The 22,498-nt window shown below is 40.0% G+C and overlaps 1 protein-coding gene across 1 annotated transcript; it reads left to right on the top strand.

Annotated features, from left to right (window-relative positions):
* Window positions 1-4,681: 4,681 nt before the first annotated feature.
* Window positions 4,682-5,014, top strand: MYCFIDRAFT_139500 (uncharacterized protein; the record flags this gene model as incomplete). Its single annotated transcript, XM_007929922.1, has 1 exon — window positions 4,682-5,014. A coding segment is annotated over one exon (333 nt), but the record flags the coding sequence as incomplete, so codon positions are not given.
* Window positions 5,015-22,498: the final 17,484 nt, after the last annotated feature.

Below are 22,498 nucleotides of genomic sequence, written 5' to 3'. Positions count from 1 at the left end.
TTAATAAAGGACTCTACGTCTATATCGAGCTGCCTAGAGATAGAGATATTGTTACTATCGTTACTTATTACTGTTTAATTAAACTCCTTACTCTTAGCAGTCTCTATGTCCTTAGTAAATATAAAGGCTACTATTATACGGTTAAGAATATATCTAATATAGCGTAGCCGACGGTTCTTCTAGTACGAGTGCCCTTACGAGTCTATAAAGCGCTTAATAGCGACAGCGAGAGTGTTATTATTAGAGCTACTATTAGTCGTTATCTAGCCTAGCTTGCTAGCTATCTCGAAGGGCTTAAAGTATAGAATAACGCTCTTAGCGAGGAAGTTACCTAAGTGCGAGCTAGGTAGCAATTGTAGTATATCTAGCAGTATTTGAACTAGCTGTCCGTATACGCTAATACACTAGCAATTAATAGCTTAGAAGAACTTATAGCCGTACTATAACTTCTAAGTATTAGTGTAGAAGTAAAGACAGCTAAGCGCTACCTATAGAGCCTATTTAACAAGTTCTCGCTAGCTCTCGAAGTTATATAGAATACGAGGATATAGCGATATACAGCTCTTAAGAAGGGCCTCTTTAGTATAAGGATTAATAGCAAGTATTATCTCTTTAAACTCCTTCGTAACTAAGGCATTATAAGCAATACTGCTAGTAGTAGTATAGCGAGCGAGTGCATATCTAAACTTGTTCTTATCCGCGGCGTTCTTTAGAATGTTAATAGTCTTATCCGCATCGATAGTGCCTTATTACTTCTATAATAAGGAGAGATTAATCCTCGACTGCTTCTCGTATATACTATTACGCTTCTGCTTCTTAATACTAACGTAGATAAAGTGTTTCTTCGCTAAGTGCTAAGGTACGTTACTAGAACTAGATCTATATCGATTAGGGTCGTTGTCTTCGTAGTACCTATAGTAGAATGCCCTATACCTACCTCTATCGACTTTTAGAGGTTTACTATCTCTTAGAGGTCTAGAATGCTCCTATAACGCCGGATCTAGCTAGTTTCTGTATCGTTTCCGCTTCTTTAACTCGGCGAGAGGAGGCGCTAGTATATTCGATAATAACTACGAGGTTAATAGTCGTATAGAAGTACTAGAGTCTTAGAGGAATAAGGTATCCAGATCCGGTTTATCTAGTATTAGAGACGGCGGTGCATTAGCTTCGGAGGTTAGTATATCGCTTAGATCGCTCGAATCTTTATAGAATAGTATCCGATCTAGAACCTAGTTTTCCTAATATAGTCCTTAGGTATCAGCACAATTTTCTAGCACTTTCTAAGTCGGTTTATGCTTCTTACGTAGGTTGTCTCGCATATCGAAGGTATTGTTCTTATAGTTTAAACAATAAAAGCTCGAGATTTGAGTTTGCTAGTATAGTACTAAGCTTAGCGGCCCTCGCCGTCCGCGTTAAGCGAGGCTCTTCTACTAGGCTTTACTAGACCCTAAGGTACTAAAGTGACGCAATCTTCGCGGTTTAGGCAGGTACGATAGCAAGCTCGAATACTAATCTACGACTAATCTTATACTTAATCTTCTATAACAACCTCGCTACCGCTAGTACGACTCTCGAGACCCTTACTATAGATTAGACGATATAGTACCTTGTCGATCCGAGCCTTAAAATATATCTACCGCCGCGAATACTACCGTTTCTGCCCGAGAGAGCACTCAAATAAGCAGAGACACGGTTTCTTGCCGAATTTAAAGTAACGACAAGAACCTAGCGCTATTCGCTTCCTCTTCCGATCTATAGCTTTACGCACTCTTCGAACACCTTTAGCTATACGTTCTTAATATTCTCCGGCCCTTCGAACGATTTCTACCGTATATACGAGGCTCTTCGTAGTCTTCCTCGTAATCCGGCGGAATAGTAGCTATAGACCCTCCTTTTCCGCCTCTCCGATATACTACTAGAAGTCGTTCTACGCTACTTCGTTAATAAAGGACATAATGCCGGCTTGTTAGAAATAGAGCTAAGTAGGACTAATACAATAGTCGGTCTCGCTAAGAGTTAGATAAGCAGCTAGTATATCCTTATATATTAGCTATAGATAGTAGCTCTATAGTGCTAAGAAGGCCTTAGTCGATTAATTAGAAGTCTAGAGTAGTAGCGATAGTAAGAGGTCTTTATTAGAAGACACTAACTTAGCAACCTATCCGAATTAGCGACATTCTGTACCCGGATTTTACTTACTTACCTCTTAGTAAAAGGCGCCTATTGCGAGTGTATTATTGTCTATAGAAACAGTATAGAAACAGGTAGAAACAGTGCAAATTTAATACCCTCTATAGGTATAATACATACCCTAGTATTGCCTTAGAAATGCCGACTAATTAGTAATTATAATTACTAGTCACTTACTTAATAATTATAATTATAATTATATATAATTATAGTAACTAGTAATTATTGCTATTTACTAATTAACAACTATAACGCGGACGCTTGTACTATACTACGGTTAATAGGAGACGTAGTCTTAATCTATAACTATAAACTTATCTAGGAAATTCGAGCGAGCACTAATAATTCGAGCCGCTCTATATAGGCATTCCTTAATAACTTTTGTAGCGAGTATACGCGAGGAGAAGTTTTCGTCGAGAGTAACTTACAAAATCGCGTCTTATAGTAGAAAGTTACACTAAACTTAAGCACCTTAGTACTCTATATAAAAGACGAATTAGACTTCGCTCTAGGTTAGGAGTTGCCTAAGTGCGACGACAAGGAATAGGTCGAGCTCGATATTACTAATATCCTCGCCCGGATCGTTAAACGAGTTAGTGCTCGTATTCTAATTAGCCTAAAAGATTGCCGAAACGAGGAGTAGCTCGAAACGATAGAAGAATACACAAAGAACGTATTTCTAACCGGCTTTATTCTACGGTTTATACTACGGTAGTTGCGACTAGTCTTCGTACCGATACTACTAACGTATCGGGGTCTACTTAGGAATATCGCAAGCATACGGCGGATAATTAGAGATATAATATAGGATCGATTACAAGACAGCACTACGTAACACGTTATACTTAAATAGATAAGGGAACTAGCCGACGGAAAAGAGCTAGAGTTAGACAATTTTGCCTAGCGAATGCTTATTATTAGCCTCTCTACTATTCATACTATAGCGCTTACTATAGCTTAGGCAATCTTCGATCTTTGCTCTTATCTAGACTACTTATTAGAGATTTACGACGAAATAACCGAAGTGTTCCGATCTTCCGTATCGATCGATAAAGATAGGTTATAAAGGCTAGTTAAGCTTAATAGCTTGCTAAAAGAATTATAGCGCCTAAATCTAGTATTCCTACTAACGTTTTAACGAATTCTTCTAACGGCAGTGTTACTCTCGAATAGAATGCATCTACCGAAAGGAACTCGCATTACGGTACTTTAAAACTAAATGCTATAGGACTCTTACCTCGTACCGGGTTGTAATCTAGAAGTTTACGATCCTTAGCGATATATGCGTCTTTGTAAACAACCGTAGAATGCTAACCGCTACTAGTTTAGTATAATAGACTCTGTATATATAGCTTTTAGATACGGCAGATATGCTTGCCTAGGAAGGTTCTTTATTACAAACGAGATTAAGTTGATTATAACTTACTTGCTACTAAGGTTCGATTAGAGGCTTCCTAATAGTTGCTAACGACCTAAGAATTTTACTATCGACGCTAATATGTATCCGGACATGTTAGCTCGAGTATGTTTTAAGCGAAAGACAATGTTCTATAAGAATAAGCACGTAGCTAAGCTTTAGGCGATTCTATAGACATTTAGCAATATAGAAGATATATGTCCGAAGTGCACTTAAGCGATTATAGTATTATTAGTCTTTTTAGACTTTTCTTTATACTTCTATCCTAGTCCTAATGTGTTTAAATAACGGAAGACAATAATGTCTAAACCTTAGTAAGCAGTAATTACTATTTCTATAGTAATTACGATAGAAACTCTAAGACGTAGTAATAGTAATTACTACTACTACTTCTTTTTAGAATCCTATTATATATAGAGAAGTACTTTATTTTTATAGATATATTATATAATCTTTAGAAAATGTATATAGTAGTACTATATCTACTAGAGGCTATATAAAAGGTATATAGCCGGCTAAGTAAAGCTAGGATCTTAGTACCTTAGATAGGGCTTAGCGCTTAGTACTAGCCTAACTTCCTAATCTTCCTCTTCCTTCTTTATAAACCTTATCGAATACTATCCGCTTTTAACTATACTATCTACCTGCTTATATAACCCCTATTATAATATCTATAGAAAGCTATTAAGAATCTCTTATTCTAATAGAACCTTTCTATTAATAAAAGGTAGTAATATAGTAGTAGTATAGCAATTACTATCTAGTAATTACTATCTATATTGCTATTGCCTAAATTTCGTAGTAATAGTAATTACTAAGGTTTAGACAACCGTCGGAAGTAAGGTAGCGATATGCCGCCGCTTATTATATATAGTATCCTTAACAGTTATAGCGTACCTCGTCTTACTTTCCCGACTATATTAAGCCGATCTAAAGGACAAAAAACAATCCGTCGCAATGAATCTTTACTAGAATAGTAATTTTCTACTTGCTATAAAGGCGGCAGTCTTCCTCGTATGCTACGTTATAATTAAAAAGAAGGGTTAATAATACACGTAGCTAATTAGATAGCAGATAGTTGTTTACTTAGTTACGGTTGCGATATACAATATATTCTTCTATCCGCTTGCTAGATTCCCTAGGCCTAGATTGCGAGCTGTATCGGAGCTGCTATATTTTCTTTGTCTTGTTCGAGGAGATACGCCTAAGAAAACACTAGATTTGTATAATAGATATAGTCCGATTGTAAGAGTTTCGCCTAACGAATTGTCTTTTATTAGCCCTGTAGCTATTAAAGAGATCTACGGCTCTATTCTAGGACGACCCGAGCTACGTAAAGATAATAAGTATTATAGCGGTATAGGCGAGGCGACCCTACTCTTTAGCGACAAGGAATATTACTCCTAGCTTAGAAAGAGACTAGTATATAGCTTCTTAGAGTCTGCTCTTCGTTTATAAGAACCAATTATTTAGCAGTTAGTCGACGTCTTTATTATATATCTTAAGAAGGAAAGCTAGGCGTAGCGACAAATAGACCTAGTTAAGTAGTATAATTTCTTCGCGTTCGATATTATATCCTATCTTACTTATAGCGAGACCCTCGACTGTCTTAATACGTCGACACTATATATATAGGTATAGAAGTTCCGCAATCTTAGTCGACCTATAGCGTTTAGTTAAGCATTAGAAAAATTGCTAAAGCTCTTGCGGTATCCTTTTATAGCTACCTTCTTAACAAAGAAATTTATATCGGATTACAAGACCGTTTACGCCGTTAGCTAGGTATTCGCTAGTCTTCGTAAACTACTTTATTTTGCTAACGAAGTTATAGGAAAAGGTTTCTTATAGCCTTAATCGTATATCGGATACTACGGGATTTCTAGACAAGCTTATAGCGACTTATAAGGAAGGCAAAATAACTATATTCTAGCTTAACTCTAATGCTACATTCTTAATAGCTACGGGAACGGAAACCTTAGTAGCCCTACTCGTATATACTACCTATTAGCTAGTTATATATCCTAATAAACTATAGAAGGCAACCGAAGAAGTTCGAAGTAAATTTGCAGATTCCTAGGAGATGAATATTGCCGCTATAAACTAGTACTAATATCTTCTAGTATGCCTAGATAAGACCCTTCGAATCTAAGCTCTATCCCTAGTAACGTATCCTCGTTTTACCCCTAAGGATAGACTTCTAATCGATAGCTAGTTTATACCCGGTAACGTAGCCGTTAGGGTTCTAATATTTGCCGCCTATAGGAGTAAGCTAAACTTCCGTAACCCTAACAAATTCATCCCTAAACGGTAGACCTAAGAGGACCCTAAATACGGTAACGATCGGAGGGAAGCTACCTAGGTGTTTTTAGTCGGACTAAGGGACTGTCTTAGTCGCAATCTAGCCTATATAGAAATAAGGTTAATACTCGCGAGGCTAATATAGCATTTCGATATCGTTCGCCTTTTCCCGGAAGACTAGGCCGAGTAGAAGGTCTACTTAGTCTAGGAGAAGCCTATACTAATAGTAAAGTTAAAGCTAGTAAGAAACTCTATAACCTAAGTCTAGCGTAGCTGTATATAATACCTGTATTATATTAGTATAGAGGTATTATATTATTATTATTACTCTTTCTAGTATTCGGTCGGGCCCGAGCTATCTAGGCTCTATATTGATTCTATAAAACTCGAACATAGCCTACTTTAATACATTTATAAATTATAACTTCTACGTCGATAAGATCGTAGAACTAATAGGTCCCTTTACTAAGTATCTATAAGTATATAGCTTATCCGATATACTAGGGTACTCGGTACTACGACTATATAACTTCCGAAAACCTTTATAGGTATCGTGTTCGCCGACCTAGTATTTGTTTCTAAAGACGACTTAGATTGCAGCTGCGCTAACGTTATATTCTTGCCTAGGTCCCGAACATTTTAGTATACGTACGAAAGAGGCCAAATCCTATTCGTTACTAGTAGCGAAGGGCTTATCTATAGTAAGGGTTAGTAGCTAAGAAAGCTTTGTATTAGAGATATAGTCTATATTCCTAGCGGCGAGAAACACTAGTACGGGGCGAGCGGGAGTAGTATTATAACGTATATAGCTATAGCGTTAGGCGGTAAGCATCTCGTAAAGAATATTAATTTAGCGTATCTAATAGACGTAGGCTGTAACTAGTATAGGGAAGTTACTAAGAAGGAGTTTAAGGCAGTAGCAGATAAATCGACGTAGAGTATCTAATCGTATATTAGCCTATCTCTAATGCTCCTTTCGATAGCTAGTTCGATGTCCGGGCGTTAGGTTATAGGTTGTTATCGAAAAGATATTCTATATATAGCGTCGCGAGGTAGCTTCTAACTGCAATTGCTTAACTATACTATTATATACTATATATAGTTCGACGGCTGCTTTTTCCGTATTGCCTATTCGATTATACCGCTATTTAGATAATGTTCTAGGCGTCTTATCTAACCTAAGCAGAGCTGCGGCCCTAGTACCTTGCGAAACAAGTGCTATATATCGAGGTAGTGCCTTTAAATAGACTTGTAGAATTATAAAGACTCGTCGGCGTGCGCTACCTACAACTCTACTACGCTTATTAGCGGACTGCGGTATACTAATATCGATAGCTTAGCTCTTAGTTTAATATCGATAGCAACTATAATAACTATTTTCGTATTAGCTATAGCTACGGCGTCGTCCTCGGCAATACTATTAGATTCCGAGTATACAAATCGCAAGATAGGAATAGTATAGCGGTAGCTAGGGCAGGTATAGGTATGCTTTCCCTTATTGCGGTAGAGTACGCTAAGTTTAACAAAATTCCTAATACTAATATATTAGCTTCCGCTAGGAGGAGAGCGTTATAAGCGGGAGCTGCGCCCCTAGGTTCTATCTTCCCTCGAAACTTTCTAAAAACATAGAGGAGCTAAGGCGGTATATAAAAGCTTCGGGCGTATCGGGAGAATGCGACTCCTAGCCTACTTGCTTAGATACTAGGTATATAAGTATCGGGCGGTAAAAATAATTACGGAGACTATAGTTAGAACTCTTTACTATTCCTAGTTAATTCTTTATAGATATATAGCCTAATTTGATCTTCGTTCTTAAGCTTCCTCTAACAATAGTATAAGTTATAACGGAGTTAGAGTTGCGTTTCCTAGCAATGTCGAGGACCGTATCGCCGTTTAAATCTCGAGTATAAATGTCGACCTTGTTATAAGACAAGAAAAGCCGTAAGAACCCTTTACTATACTACTCTGCAGCCTACCTAAGCGGTATTCTACTACGCTAGTCTAGAAGATTTACGTAGACCCCGTAGTAGTTCGGTTTCCGAACTACTAAACGTATATAGTTTGGTTTCTTAGCGGCGAACTAGCTTTCTAGTTCCGGTTTGGTTTTTTCGAACTATATAGATTCCTAGTTTGAACTAGAGACTATATTGGTTTTACTATAAGGACACTCTTATTCGACTGCCGGCTACGATTGCCGGCTATAATAGTAACTCTATTACATTTACTACGCTCTTTTACCGTTGCTAGGGCGTAGTTACTGTTGCTAGGGCGCAGTTGCCGTTACTAGGGCGTAGTTTTGCTATAAGGACACTCTTATTCGACTGCCGGCTACGATTGCCGGCTATAATAGTTACTAGGTTGTATTTACTACGCTTTATTACCGTTGCTAGGGCGTAGTTGCCGTTGCTAGGGCGTAGTTGCCGTTGCTAGGGCGTAGTTACTATTGCCGGGGCGTAGTTGCTATAGTTACGAAAGCTTACCTATATAACGTTACGTAGGCGGTAACAATTAGGGCTTCGCGATATTCTTACACTTTCAACTTCTTCCTCTATACCTATACCGATAATAACTACTATACGCTACGCCCCCGCCCCTTTCCCTTATAATAGTAAGAGAAAAGCGCGCCGCGCGCTAAATAGAAGATAGAACTAAAGACCGCGAGTTTGTTTTGCCTAAGCGTCTAACTAAAAAGCGTAAGACTAAAGAGGAGTACTCTACGAAGAAGAATTCCGTATAAGACCGCGAGAGAAAGGACAAGATAGATAAGGATAAAAGAGCTAAGGATAAGAGAAGAAAGGCGCGGAATAAGGCATTCTATCGATAGCTAGCGCCTATAGAAAAAAGTGAAGGTTAGAATAAGAAGACAACCTAAGAGAAGGCTAAGAGGAGGAAAGAATTACGGCTAGTTTTCGAGCGTAAAGTTCTAGTAGCGTAAGTCAATCTAGCTAGCGGCCGTAGCTAGTAGCTGTAGCCGGCAGCCGTAGCCGGCAGCTGTAGCCGGCATATTTTTCTTTAATACGTTAACTAATAGCATTTAGACCTGTAGCCGCTACCTCTATCGATACGACCGATAGTAACGGAGATGTTTAGATAGCCGAGAACAACAATGCTAGAGTTTAGGATGCCGCGATAGAGCTTAATACTACGAATAAAGGAACTAAAAAAAGCGAGGAGATACTATACGTCGATCTAGTAATAGGTGCAGTCTTAGGGCCTAACGCTATAGACGATAAGCGCTAGGAGTAGATCGAGTATAGTTAAAGAGACGAGATACTAGTAAAGGGCTAAGGCATAAGTCCTATTAATCTAGAAAATCATAGTTAAAGCTACTACGAAAAGCTAGTAAGGATTGGAATCGAGACTAGTCGTCTTTGTATCCTCGATATAGAGTAGAAGTTTCTTTATTAGTATTAGAGCGAAGCCTTTGCGTCTATAAAGGCAAAGTAGCTTGCGATTAATGCGATCGGGGCTAGGTATCTAGGGACGGCAGAAGTATTACTATAGGAGGAAGGGATATAGGTAATTATTCTATACTCGGTATATATAGCCGGCGTTCGTAGCCGGCAGATACTAACAGTTAAATAGAAAGCGTTTCTCGAAGGCAGAGTACTACTACTATATAAAATCTTTACTAAGGTAGAGAGGGCTTATATCCGGAATCTAAGCTGCTAGTAGGATAGGTTAGCGTTAGAATTCTCTAAATCTCTATATAAGCCTCCGAAGGATTACCTATTTTAGCGATACGGCTTTATCTCGACTACTCCGTAGGTACCCGAAGAAGCTCGAGCGCTCTTTAAGGTCTTTACTAAGAAGCGGAAGGAGTTCGAGGATTAGGATTAGTTAATAGAGCTATTAGTTAGTCTTAGGTTTCGTAGTTAGACTCGGCCTAAGCATTTGCTTATCGAGTGTCTTATACCGAAAGAGGATAGATTAAGACTAAAAACGAGCTTAGATTCGTTAGGTATAGTAGCTCGGTTCCGTTAGTAAGAGAGAGCCGCCGTATAGAAGGCAAAATTCAGGTAGTTAGGGTAGCTAGGAAAGAAATTCTGGTAGTTAGGCTAGCTAGGGTAGCTAGGAAAAAAAATCTAGTAGTTAGGTAGCTAGGAAACAAAAAAAAAGGTAGCTAGCTATTTACTACCTAGCTGTTCCTAACGATACGATACTATAAAAGAAAGGGTGTTTCCCTATAGCTACTAGTATACATCTACTACTCCTAAGTCCTTACCTTACCGTACGAAACCTTAAAACATGCCGACCGACATTATATATATACTAGGCGCTATACTAGGAAGGGTAATAACGAGACAATAGTCGAAACAGTCTAGTATACGAGCGAGATTGCGATAACGTCGAGAGGAGGTCGTATACTTACCTTCGAGCCTATCGAGTCCTAGACGACGATTAGGGCTAGATTTATCCTCTCCGAATCCTAGTAGTAGGAATTCATTATAGGGTACTACTACCTAGTCCTTACCTTTACGGAGTCTAAGTAGAAGGTTGTTCGGAGATATAAGAATATCGAGTGTTAACCCGGAAATCTTCGAAAAGGCTAGCTAGGCGTATCTTTAGAAACCCGAGTATATAGAGTAGTTCAATTAATAGGTCTATAAGATATAGTTCCCTTTATATTTACGTTCGAAGGAGTGTAAACTCCGGAAGTACTCGATGCGATAGGGGAGTAAGGAGCGAACGGACACATTCTAGAAGTTCTTTATAGAGGGGGCATTGTACCGTTATACGACTTCTCGACTTAAAGGTTAACTAGTAATTGTCTACAACTTCTACGGTTTAATCTTAAAACACCCGAAACTAGGGGATAGGAACTTATCGCCTACGAACTATCTCTATTCTAAACGGTGTCGGGAATCGTAAGGAGAGAGGAGAGTTAATATAGATATAGCGTTCTAGAAAGAGGTACGTCTTCTAAAATGCCGGCTATAGCTACTAGCTATAGCTACCGGCTATAGCTACCGGCTATAGATTCCGGCTACAGATTCCGGCTACAGATTCCGGCTACAGATTCCGGCTATAGATTCCGGCTACTTAAATTAACCGTAGAGGTCTAGCTAATTATTATAGGCTGCGCTTAAGGAAGCTCTAGGATTAAAGGCTACCGATTTCTCCTCCGAAGACTTTAAGCAACTAGTAAACGAAATGCTAGCTACAAACGGTCTTCCGGAAGACTTCTACGAAAGGGAGTCTATATAGAAGACATATTTATATCTTATAAACTACCCTCCCCTATTTCTCGGCGCGACAACCTAGCGTATTATATTCGAAAAGAACAAAGAGGCTGCGTTAGACGATATTCGGGAGATCCTCCGTAATACTCGCCGAGTAGCTATTGCTATCGATAGCTAGTTAAGCCGGACTATAAGAGCCTCCTTCCTCTCGATTATACTATACTTTATCAATTCGGATTAGAAACTCTAGGAACTTATAATCGGATTCCCTAAAATTCTAGGTTCCTATACTAGTAAGGATATAGCGAAGCTTGTCTATACGGCAATAGATAGGGTTAGCGTAATAACGAAACTAATCTCGATTACTACGGACAACGCTAGTAATAATCGAACATTATATAAGGCGTTGTATATATAATTCACTCGTATATGTCTTTAAAATCACTAATTGTATCGATAGGGTCGAGTACGTAGAGGAGATTACAAGGTCTATAATCTAGCTTAATCTTCCGAATATTAAGCTCGCTACGATTCCGGATACGTACGACAATACGTACGATAATAACGATAAAGAGGAGCCTATTAATAGCCCTAGCCCTAACGAATCGGAGCCGACGTCGTTACTAGTTACATCCCTATAGAAGTTTCCCTATCTCGCTTATATAGTTTAAATCGCGATCCGAGCCCTCTTTAAGACGCTTAAAATTGCACTATTAAACGACGACTAATAGAAGATCCTAGATAAGGATAAAGCAAAGTCGAAAGTCGAGAAACTTATTATAGCAATAAGACAGGATAAGGTAGAGAGCCTCGCTCTCGTTTTATATAAGGTATAACTTTTGTCCGTAGCCGGCACCTATAGCTAGCAACCTAGTATAGTTCTAACTCTTTTTCTCTAGCTTCGTCGTCTAGTAATATATACGAACTCGAGCTTATAGAGATATAACCGATTCGAGGCTATTTAAAAGAACCTAATCGAGCGCCCTAAAACCGATGCCTAGAATATCGCATAGAATAAGCGATAGCAAAAGCGGCCTCCTTAGCGCCTACTCCGTTTTACCTAAGACGTTAAGACCCGGTTCGATTCGACTTTCTATATAGTTACGAGGGGATATACTTTACGTACCGCTCTCGAGATCTATTAGAGTTCCGAGGGTATTAAGTAGCTCGGCCTTACCGCCGCCGAATAGCGCTAAGCAGAGTATCTCGTCGATATTAGTAAGCATTACGCGAAGGTTACTGCTACGATTAGAAGAACCTAAGGACCGACGATCTACCTTGTCTTTGCGTACTATAACTAGCTCTTTAATAAGCTCGAGGAAACCGTAGCTAAGCTAGCTAAGAAGAGCGTTCCCTAGAAAGTAGCTATAACGAAAGCTATAGATACCTCCTATACTAAGTTGCATAAATATTATAGTACTACCTTTAACTCGTTCAGGGATATCTATAGCGTTACGTGCTTGCTTAACCCGGTAGAAAAGGATATATACTAGTAGAGGCCGGAATAGAAGGCGGACGAGGTATAGCCGAAGCATTACTAAACTATTCTAGAAAAGATATTCTACGAGCGTTAGAAAGAAACTAGTCTAAATGTAGCTCCTATAAAGAAAAAGAAGGTTTAGAAGGCTCCGATATTATACCTATTTCGTAGGCAGGAAGTAGAGGCAGAAGAGGAAGCAACTACTAAAGTAAATAAAGAAGAGTTCGATCTCTATCGGCGCGCGAGTAAGTACAAACCCGTAGGCTCGGAAAGAGGGCTAATAATCTCTAGATCTTACCGGTCTTCTAGACGAATTCGGAGACGATATTCTCGCTATATAGTAGCGGTTAGAGCCTAAGTTTCTAACGATAGCGTCGGTCGCTCGGGACGTCCTCGCTATCCCGAGCGTAGGTATAGGCTATAAGAGGTCTTTTAGTATCGCTCGTTACTAGGGCCGCTTTAATCGAATATACTCGCCTACTACCTTTAAATCTATTATAGTATTCCGATACTATCTCCTCTACTAGAATCGCTAAGATAGGTTACTAAAGATTATACTAAAGGAGTTAATCGAGGAATTAGAAAACCTTAAGATCGAAGAAACCTAGGAGCGCGAAGAGAATACGAAATTTAGTCTAAGCGAAACCCTAATTAGCGATAACGAAGAGGAGGAGGGCGGAGGCAGAAGGGGATACCGGGTCGAGAAGCGGAAACGTATATAGGCTTAGAGCAGCTTTAAGGAGACGAAGCGTTTACGTATAAGGTAATATAGCCGGCGTATATAGCCGGTATATATCCGAAATATGTTTCGAATTCCTAGGACCTAAACAGACTAGTTGCTATAGCAACCGACCCCGCTTACCTACGGACTATTTCTAATTCTCTATTCGCTCTTCCTCTCCTTCTTCCCTTTCCCTATATTCTTAAAGACAAATATACCTTAAGGATTCGGCTCTTCGGGCCTTCCTAAGCCGGCTGCCTTCCCTTCCTTAAGCTACTATCCTTTATTCGAATCTAACGATAACCTAATAAGGCGGTTTAATAGAAGACTATTTGTTCTAGAAGGCAAGAAGCATTAATGTCTCCTTACGATTATATACTTATTAATTTTCTAGGTCCTACCGATATACCCTCGTCGCCTAAACGCGCAGATAAATATCTTTAGAGGCTAAAGGGCAAGGGTAAAGCAAGCTAAGCATAGGGAGACTATAGCGAGAACGAGATATCGGAAGAGTAAGGCTCTCCGTAGTATATACGAAGGAAGGGGGTTCCTCGGAAAACAGTACCGAAAAATAAGAAGGCTATAGATAGATAGGAGAAGGCTAAAAAGAGTAGGCGGACGAAGACTATCGCGAAGAAAAGTTATCTTTCTATTAAAAGAAAGGGAACAAGGCAGGACTCGACGACAAAGAAGCGGCGCTTTAAACTAGGTACTATTACCCTTCGCTAGATCCGGCTTTTCTAAAACAAAAGAGGGACCGAGCTTTTAATCCCTAAGACTCCCTTCTAGCGACTCGTCCGAGAAATTATATTAGATTTTCGGTCTAGTATACGATTTACGGCTAAGGCGATTAGTGCTCTTTAGGAAGCTACGGAGGCATTTCTCGTAACCGAGCTTAAGCTTTTAAACCTCCTTACTATCTATACGAAGCGGGTTACTCTTTAAAATAAAGATATGTAGCTTCTAGCTAAAATTCGGCGTCGGTTTATAGCGGATTAGTTGGAAATTGTATTTAGTCGTTAGATTAACCTAGGAGGAGGCCTATTTTCGTATCCTTTTGCCGGCTATAGGTGCCGGCTACATTTCTAATTTTATCTCCGCGCCGTCCCTAAATCTAAGGTACGAAGTAGAAACCTAGCGCTCTATATTTACCCGGCTATTATAGAGACGAGCTATATTTAGATTAGTTTCTTCGTATATCGCGACCTAGCGGGTAGTAAGCGAAAGGGCGATAGAACGTTTATAATACGTCTCTATTTAGACCTAAAATATAAAGGTCCTAAGGAGCCCTAGTATCCTAACTATAAGGAGATTCTTTAGCATTAGCACTTTGATCCTCTATACTACGAGGCAGATAGCAAGCCTACGAGAGAGAAACTTTAACGAGAAATTCTCTATAATGCGTAGCGCTATTATATAGCTATAGATGCGTACTAAGTCCGGCAACTCGAAGAAGAATTAAGATAGCGTATTAGCGACCGAGGAAGAGATCGATAGTATACTAGTAGAGTCGAGGTCTTACAAGCGAAGTATAAGATAATATAGGCTCTTAGTCGTATAGAGTAACGTACTATATAAATAACTAGGCGTACTACTCTTATTCACTTACGACCTATATCCTAGGATACTCTTCTCGTACTTTTTATACTCTTTTCTAATACCTTACCTATAAGCGCTCCGCGACAACCGAGTAAATATAAGCTATAGGGTTTCCGCTCGGTACCTTAGCCTCCGAGATAGGGCGGAGTTGAATTTAGAGCGATAGCCGGCACTCGTAGCCGGCATATAGAGACGGTAGTAGGCCTTTTCCTACTAAATAACTAGCTTGTTTAGTATAGCCTACCTGATATTTCTTATATTTACTAGCAATAGGCCTAGGTTACTTATAAGATTACTATAGCTAGTAAAGGTATTACTAAAGAATATCTATACTATAGTAAGATACTATTATTACGCCGGCTATTTATTAAAAGGAGGCTTTCGCCTATTACTATGCCGGCTATATATGCCGGCTATATTTTAAAGTCTCCCGTACCTGCCTTTTTTAGCCGTACCTACCTTTTTTAGCCGTACCTACCTTCTTTCCTTGCTCTAACGTTACTATAATATAGGCTTGCGCGAAGCTTACTCTATTACCTAGCGATACCGCGATACTACCGCTATATTCAACCTTCGTATCGATACCTATACCTCTACGCTCTATATCTACTACCTCCGTAATACCCTCGCTCCGCGCGCGCCTTCGTATACCTTCGTAACGTACTTTTTTCCTTAATTCGACGACTTTTATAATAGCGAGTCTACTTAACTAAGTTACGACGCCTTGTAAGAAGGGACCTAGTGCTTCTACGGGTCGCAATAAGACCGGAAATAGTAGAGCGAGCATAGTATATCAATATAAGAGGGCTACTACTGCTACCGCTAGCTCCGGTACTAGAAAGGGCGTCGCGAGCAAGGCTCCGCGTAAGACAACGGCGGGCAAGGCTCTACGTAAGACGATAACTAGCGCTTCTACTACTAGTAGCAATCGTACGAAGCGTCGATAGCGCCTAGGAAGTAAGTCCTATTTATAGCCGGTAGCGTAGCCGGCAGCGTAGCCGGTAGCGTAGCCGGCATTCTTACTGTCTTTTTACTAATCCTTCTTTAGCCGTAGCCCTCCGTAAGATTCGGCAGTATTAGAAGAGTTCTTAGCTCCTAATCCGCAAAGCTCCTTTCTAACGACTTATTCGCGAAATTGCCTAGAATTATAGAACGGACCTTCGCTTCTAAGCCTCCGCGATAGGCGCCCTTTAAGAGGCTATAGAAGCCTACCTAGTTCGTATCTTCGAATGTATGTTTCTCTTCTACCTCTTTTCGGACTATACTAATACTATTTTAGCGATTAACCTTATAGCTATCTACCCGAAGCGTATAACGATTATAGACAAGGATTTTAAAGCACTCGATTAGATTCTATAAGGCTAGAATGTCTACATTCGAGACGGTGCTAGGTAGGATAGATATTCTAGTAGAAAGGATGTTCGTAGTATTATCTACAAGCTTTTCTATATACGAAATAAGCCGCTATTATACAGCGCTACATACCGCGCTCTAAATACTCTCTAAGTATATATATATAGTATAGTATACTTTATTAGCCGTACGGAATAGAAGTCTCCTAAAATCCCGTTAGTACTAAGGAGTAAAAAGGCCGGCTACGCTACCGGCTACGCTGCCGGCTACGCTACTAGCTACGCTGCTAGGTTTTTTAAAGAACTAAAAGAAGATAGACATTCCGGTTAATTTGTATTAGTTTAGATTTTTATAAAAAGAAAACAGGGAAAAATAAGGAAGGTTGAAGAGCCTAATAGTTATAGTTATAGGCACTATCCCTATTTTCTAGAGCATATTATATACCTGCCTTCGCAACTCTACCTAATACTCCCTCTAAATATCCTTATACTCTACCTACTGAAAATTCAACTAGGTACCTAGACCTGTAGCTGCCTCTATATCTTTTACTATCTTCTATAGGTTAAAGGCCTCTTCTATAGCAGCCTCTACCTCCTTATATAACACGAAGTTACTACCTGCCCTACCCTTTATATCTCCTAAATAACTAAGAGTTCTAAGGAACGAACTAGCATTCGGCCTTAGTATAGCGAGTAACTAGTAGAACGTTCTATAGAGCTGCCTTATAGCTCTTTTATATACTATACCGATACCGAGGGAGGAGCTATCCTAGTACTTAATATTATCGAATAGTTCGGTAGGAAAGTGTATAAACTTCTTAAGGAGGAGGACTTCTAGGGAAATCGATAAGTTCTGCCTAGATCTAGATAAAGACATTCTACTAAGCAGTTAGGGAATTGAACCGTAAACGAAAGGATGAAATTCATACCTAAGGAGTGCAGTTTCCGAACTGAACTATAATGCCTTATATATATGTGTATATGCTTTTGATTAGTTAGTGCCCTTAGCTAATTGTCTATAGATTTGAGGTTATATAAGTACCTTTATACAACTACGTAGCCTAAGTAGGATTCGAAAATTCTATAAGTACTAAGGACTAAAAATGCCGGCTACGCTACCGGCTATACTACTAAGTCTTACAAAGGGCTTGCTTGAAGCTACGTATACATTCGTACACTTCTTAAAAACCGATAAATTATATAGTTCGAACTAGCTACTTATATAGTTGCTTAGCAAACTAACCTAAACTAAACTAGAGTTTCGGCTTAGCAAACTAAACTAAACTAACCCGAACTACTGCGGGGTCTAGATTTACGTCTACCTTATTAATAGATAGTAATAGCTTTACTATAGCCTCGCGCCCTTTACACGCTACTAATAGTAGGGCTGTCTTGTTTATATTATCGCGAGCATTGATATCGACCTTATCTGTCTCTAGTAACAGCTTTATTATAGCCTCGTGCCCTCTAGCTACTGCCTATAATAGCGGTATCCTATTAATGTCGTCGCGAGTATTAACATCGACCTTACTAGTAGCTAGTAGTAGCTTTGTAATTGCTATAGCCTAGTAAAGAGGTATAGCGTTATCTTAATCTTTAGGGTATCGATTGTCGTCCTAGATCTACCCTTTCCTACGTAACGAGGGATTCTATTATAGTAGACTTGCTACTTCCCGCCCTGCCTTTTACCTAGAGTAAAGCTCCTAATCTTGTCTAATCCTTATACCTAGGATTATTACACACCTAGCCGCATATCTCGTCTGCTTTAGGATTAATATCTCCGCGCTTCCTTATATATAGGAAAGCTAGTGCTTAAAGGCATTTTAATAGTAGATCTAGGGATTAACTACCCTATCGATACGTAATACTATTACCGCGGTAAAAATTACTATTATACTATTGCGCTTAACTACTAGCCGAGTTGCCTACATATTGTGCTATAATATATATTTAGTCGCGCTATAGTCGTAATACTATACTCTTTCTAGGGACCTAATAAATAGGAGGGTTAGGGAGTCGTTAGGCTATAGATAGCGGTAGATTTCGCTAAGTTGCGGCTAGGAAACATCTCGTAAGGCGTCCTCTCGTAGAATTTAAGATATAGCTTAAGGTAGCGGACGTAGAGCTGCAAGTTGTACCGCTAGGAGCTAGCCTTACCTAAATAAAGGTTTATCTCTTTTCCCGTAGGACAACCGTTTTACCGTATAAGATAGCTAAAGAATGAAACTCCGGAATAATATATAATAGATAAGTAATAGAACGAACGATATAAGAGCGAGAAAGGTATAGTTAGTGCTCCGCGGCGACTCCCGTGTTTCTCTATCCCTATTATTTACCTACCTTTACGCTTTTACGGCGAGGGCACTATAACATTTAGGACGATAGCGAGAGCAATAGACGAAAACGTTTCCCTAAACGAAGATTCGTATCTATCGTAGTTTATAGATAGAGTAAGACGCGATCCGATTTATTATATATAGATCGATCGTAGTGTTTCCCGACAATATATTCTTAGCTAAACACAATCGATTATCGCTCTATCTTATATATTTTCGCGGCTACGAGAGCGACGAGTCGATCTAGTTATAGAAGGACCGGCGTAAGCAAGAGCTAGGGTAGAACTTATATATCGTAATAACTATAATACCTTTAAGCGAAGTTAAGAAAGAGTATATCGCAGACTAGGATAATTTGTATCTCGACCTGTATAAAGAATATATAAGTCTTCCCTAGCGCTAAATGCTACCGATTAATATACTAGCTACTAAAAGAGCGCCTATTAATCCTATAAGCTTAGTATTGCCGCCTAGAGCAACTTGCGATCCTAAGCTTTTAGTCGGCGTAGAGGAACTTTTAGACGAGGTCGTCGTAGCCGTTACCTCGACGGTTGTTAGAGAAGTAGTGCTACTACTGTCTATACCTCTAGCCGTATACTTTATCCCTTAGAGTCGAAGAGTTCTACCTAGTACTTAGGTATATACGGAAGCTATTAATAGCATTATCTAGCTACGTTACATTATCTCCTTAGCCGCTAAGCTACAGATTGCACTAGATATAGCAGTCTTCTATAAAGTTAATAGGCGGAGTAGCGCTTCTAGGTTCTAAATAGTAAAGGTCTATCCGACGATGTCTACGCGTATTAGTAAGGAGATTAGATCGCGGTTAATAGTATACGTACCCTCCTAGAACAATGTAGTATAGAGTAGGAGTAGGTTAGTAAGTTAGCAGACATAGTTGCTAATAGTAGAATAGGTTTCCTAATACTTAAGGATTAACTTAGAGTAGGTAGTAGAGTATATATACTGTTTTCCTAAGACGTAAAGATATATACATTCCGATAGAGCGGCTATAGGATCTCTACTACGCGCCTAGAATAGCATGCCGCTAATACAGTTTCCGTAAACGCTTATCTAGATATTGCCTAGATGCGGAGAAAACTAGGGCTACTAGATACTAATAGATTAACTACTTAGGACTAATACGTCTTTGCTAGGCATACGGTTACAGTACGAAGGTATCGTAACGGTTATGCGGTACAAAAGTTGATATATTCTCTAAGGTGCCGCGAGGCAAGCTATCTATATAATAGTCCTACTATTAGTAGCAATAGCGACCGCAGCGGTCGATAGTAACCGCTACCTGCTATCGTACATGTAATAGTGTTATATCGTAACAGCCTCCCCCCCTATAAAAAAGGTCGGCACTGTCTATAGTGTCCTAAAACAAAGGTCCTTAGTAGGCCGTACCGTAGGAAGGTTTGAGGCAAAAGAGCGTAATAGCGTCGCATAAAGGCTAAGCCTAAACAGTATACTAGAACGGTAATGCTAGGTATAGAATCGTGTCTCTCTAGTAATAACTGCGTCGGTCTTATACTTGCTTATTACGACGGTTACGAAGAGCGTCGCGTAAGCTAGTCGGTATAGTCTAAACCGCCTTTAGCTACGGCTAAGGCGCGACGGTCTTTATAGTCTTGTTATCGGACAGCGAGGTATTAACTACGTCCGCTATAGTAGTAGCGCGGTCTAACTAATCGATAGGGATGTTAGGGAAGTCGGTACCTAGCAATAGTAGCGTATCGGCGTCGCGTATAGCACCGTATAGCTTAAAGTAGTTAGTTATCTATGCGTTAAGCTTTGCGATCTTATCCTTAGTAGCATTGCCTTATATGCCGCCGAGCAGCTTAAAAGCGTCCTCGTTAATTAGGTATAGTATAGGGATTGCCTATTACGGCGCGACGCGTAAGAAATCGTAGTAAAGATAGGTTAGCGATAGCGTAAGCGACTCCTTTAAGACCGTAGCGGAAAGACGACACTACTAGGCTATCTAGCGCTTAGTTGCTTCGCGGATCTACGCCTTAGCTAGTATCTATTGCAGCTAGTGCACCTCGATTGCTACTAACTCGGACTAGCGCATATAGTAGAGAGCTTGTAAATTAAGCGTACGTATACTAATTGCCGTCGTATTATATTAGTATTATCCGTAGGCGCCTATAGTATTTTCCTATAGGGCGGGCAAAGGTAGCAAGCGTATCGGAAGCGATAGGAGCTTGTGCTACAGCTACGCAACCGTGTTGTTAGGCAGTAGTAGCTAAGCCGCAACTAGAGCCTTCGTAGGCGTAGAGAATAGGTTAGACGGTAGCGGCATCTTCGACGGTAGGCGAGGCGCTAAGAACGGGCTAGCGGTTAGCTTCTAGCAAGTGTTTAACTTAGTCGATAGTAACGCGCGCGAGGAATTTAGCTAGATCGCCTTAGTTAGCGGGGCAACCGGCTTAGCCCGAGTCGCGAGCTCTAGAGGGATAATTTTGCCGAAAAGGTACGCGTTAGTAAGGTCGGCCTCGTCTAGCGAGTAGTCGGGTAACAGTACTAGGAATATACCTATAGGATCCTAAGTATAGTCGATGTTGTACTACTAGTAATTCTTATTCGTTACTATCTTATCGTACTTGAAAATAGTATTGCCCTATATAATACGCTCCTAGACGCCTAAAGGATCGAAGACTAGATCGGTAGAGGCCGTCTTCGGCAAATTGTAGAACTATAGCGTTAGCGCGGGCTCTAATCTATTAGGGATAGCGCCGTCCTTAAGCGTCTAGATATAGGCGATAAAGGTAGATAAGGCGTATACCGGATCGATCTAAGTTAGCTAGTAGACTAGGCTAAAGTCTACTAGGCATTAACGGTTAAGGAGTAGTAGAGGTATACCTTTACCCTTATTAGCGGTATAGGTACCGTTCTAGTAGCAACCGCTACTAGTAAGCTAAGCGTACTATTCCGTACGCGACGTATTAGTAGCCTTAGTGTCCGTAAGCGCCTTATTAGTATAGAGGGCGGATGTGTAGCCCTCGCCGCGAAGTATATATACGTTGCGGACCGTAATATACCGCTAGATATAAGCGACGACGTCCTAGGTAATAGCTAGGCGACCTAGGTTGCGACGGTATAGGTAGGGCAGACTATTAGAATTAAGGGACGACTCGTACTACTTATAGAGCTATATAGCCGACTAGGTACTAAGTTCTATACCGATTAGTAGCAGCCAAACTGTATAGTCCTTAAGCTAGGAGTCTAGTAGAGGTAGGCGCACTATCGAGAGTCGTCCGGTAGCTACTATCTATAAGAATTAGACTTCGCCGTAGGTAGTTAGGTCGATCTTATAATGCTTCGTCGCTCCGACGTATTCGCTAATAGGTCGCTTACCCGTCTTTAGGTATTCCTTACCGTAGTTACGGTAGGATACGTCCTTACCGTTCTCGCTACGCTTATATAGGACCGGGTAACCGCCTACTATAATACTATCGCGATGTTCTTTTAGGACGAAGCGGTAGAACTACTCTTATACGAGGTCGACCGTCTATAGGAAGTGTAAGATAGCGCGTACTATAAGACCGACAGCTCTATTACGGATTAGAGACGGTGCTAGCTAGAATCGTAGGTCGCTAGTATAGGTGCTTAAGCTAAGGAAGTTCTCGCGTAAGCGGGTAATGTTTACTAGGAGTCGGTGCTATAACTTCGTATAGTAGAAAGTAACAGTTAGTAGAAAATTCGTATCGAGGTTAGCTAGATTAGGAAGCTCCTTTAATTCGCCCGCCGTTATAAGCGCTACGTACTCGCTAAAGCGAATCGCGTAAATCTCCTACTATATATCGTAACCGTCCGAATAGAGGTCGGTCCTAAAGATAGAGTATTTATAGGCGAGATCGTCGTTTACAATTTAGAAGGAGTACGGTTGCGTAAAGAGTAGGTTTTTAAAATCGGTAAC

This window comes from Pseudocercospora fijiensis (assembly GCF_000340215.1).
Source record: "Pseudocercospora fijiensis CIRAD86 unplaced genomic scaffold MYCFIscaffold_6, whole genome shotgun sequence".
Lineage (NCBI taxonomy): Eukaryota > Fungi > Ascomycota > Dothideomycetes > Mycosphaerellales > Mycosphaerellaceae > Pseudocercospora > Pseudocercospora fijiensis.
Note: the sequence above shows the minus strand (reverse complement) of the source record. Positions and strands in the feature narration are given on the sequence as shown.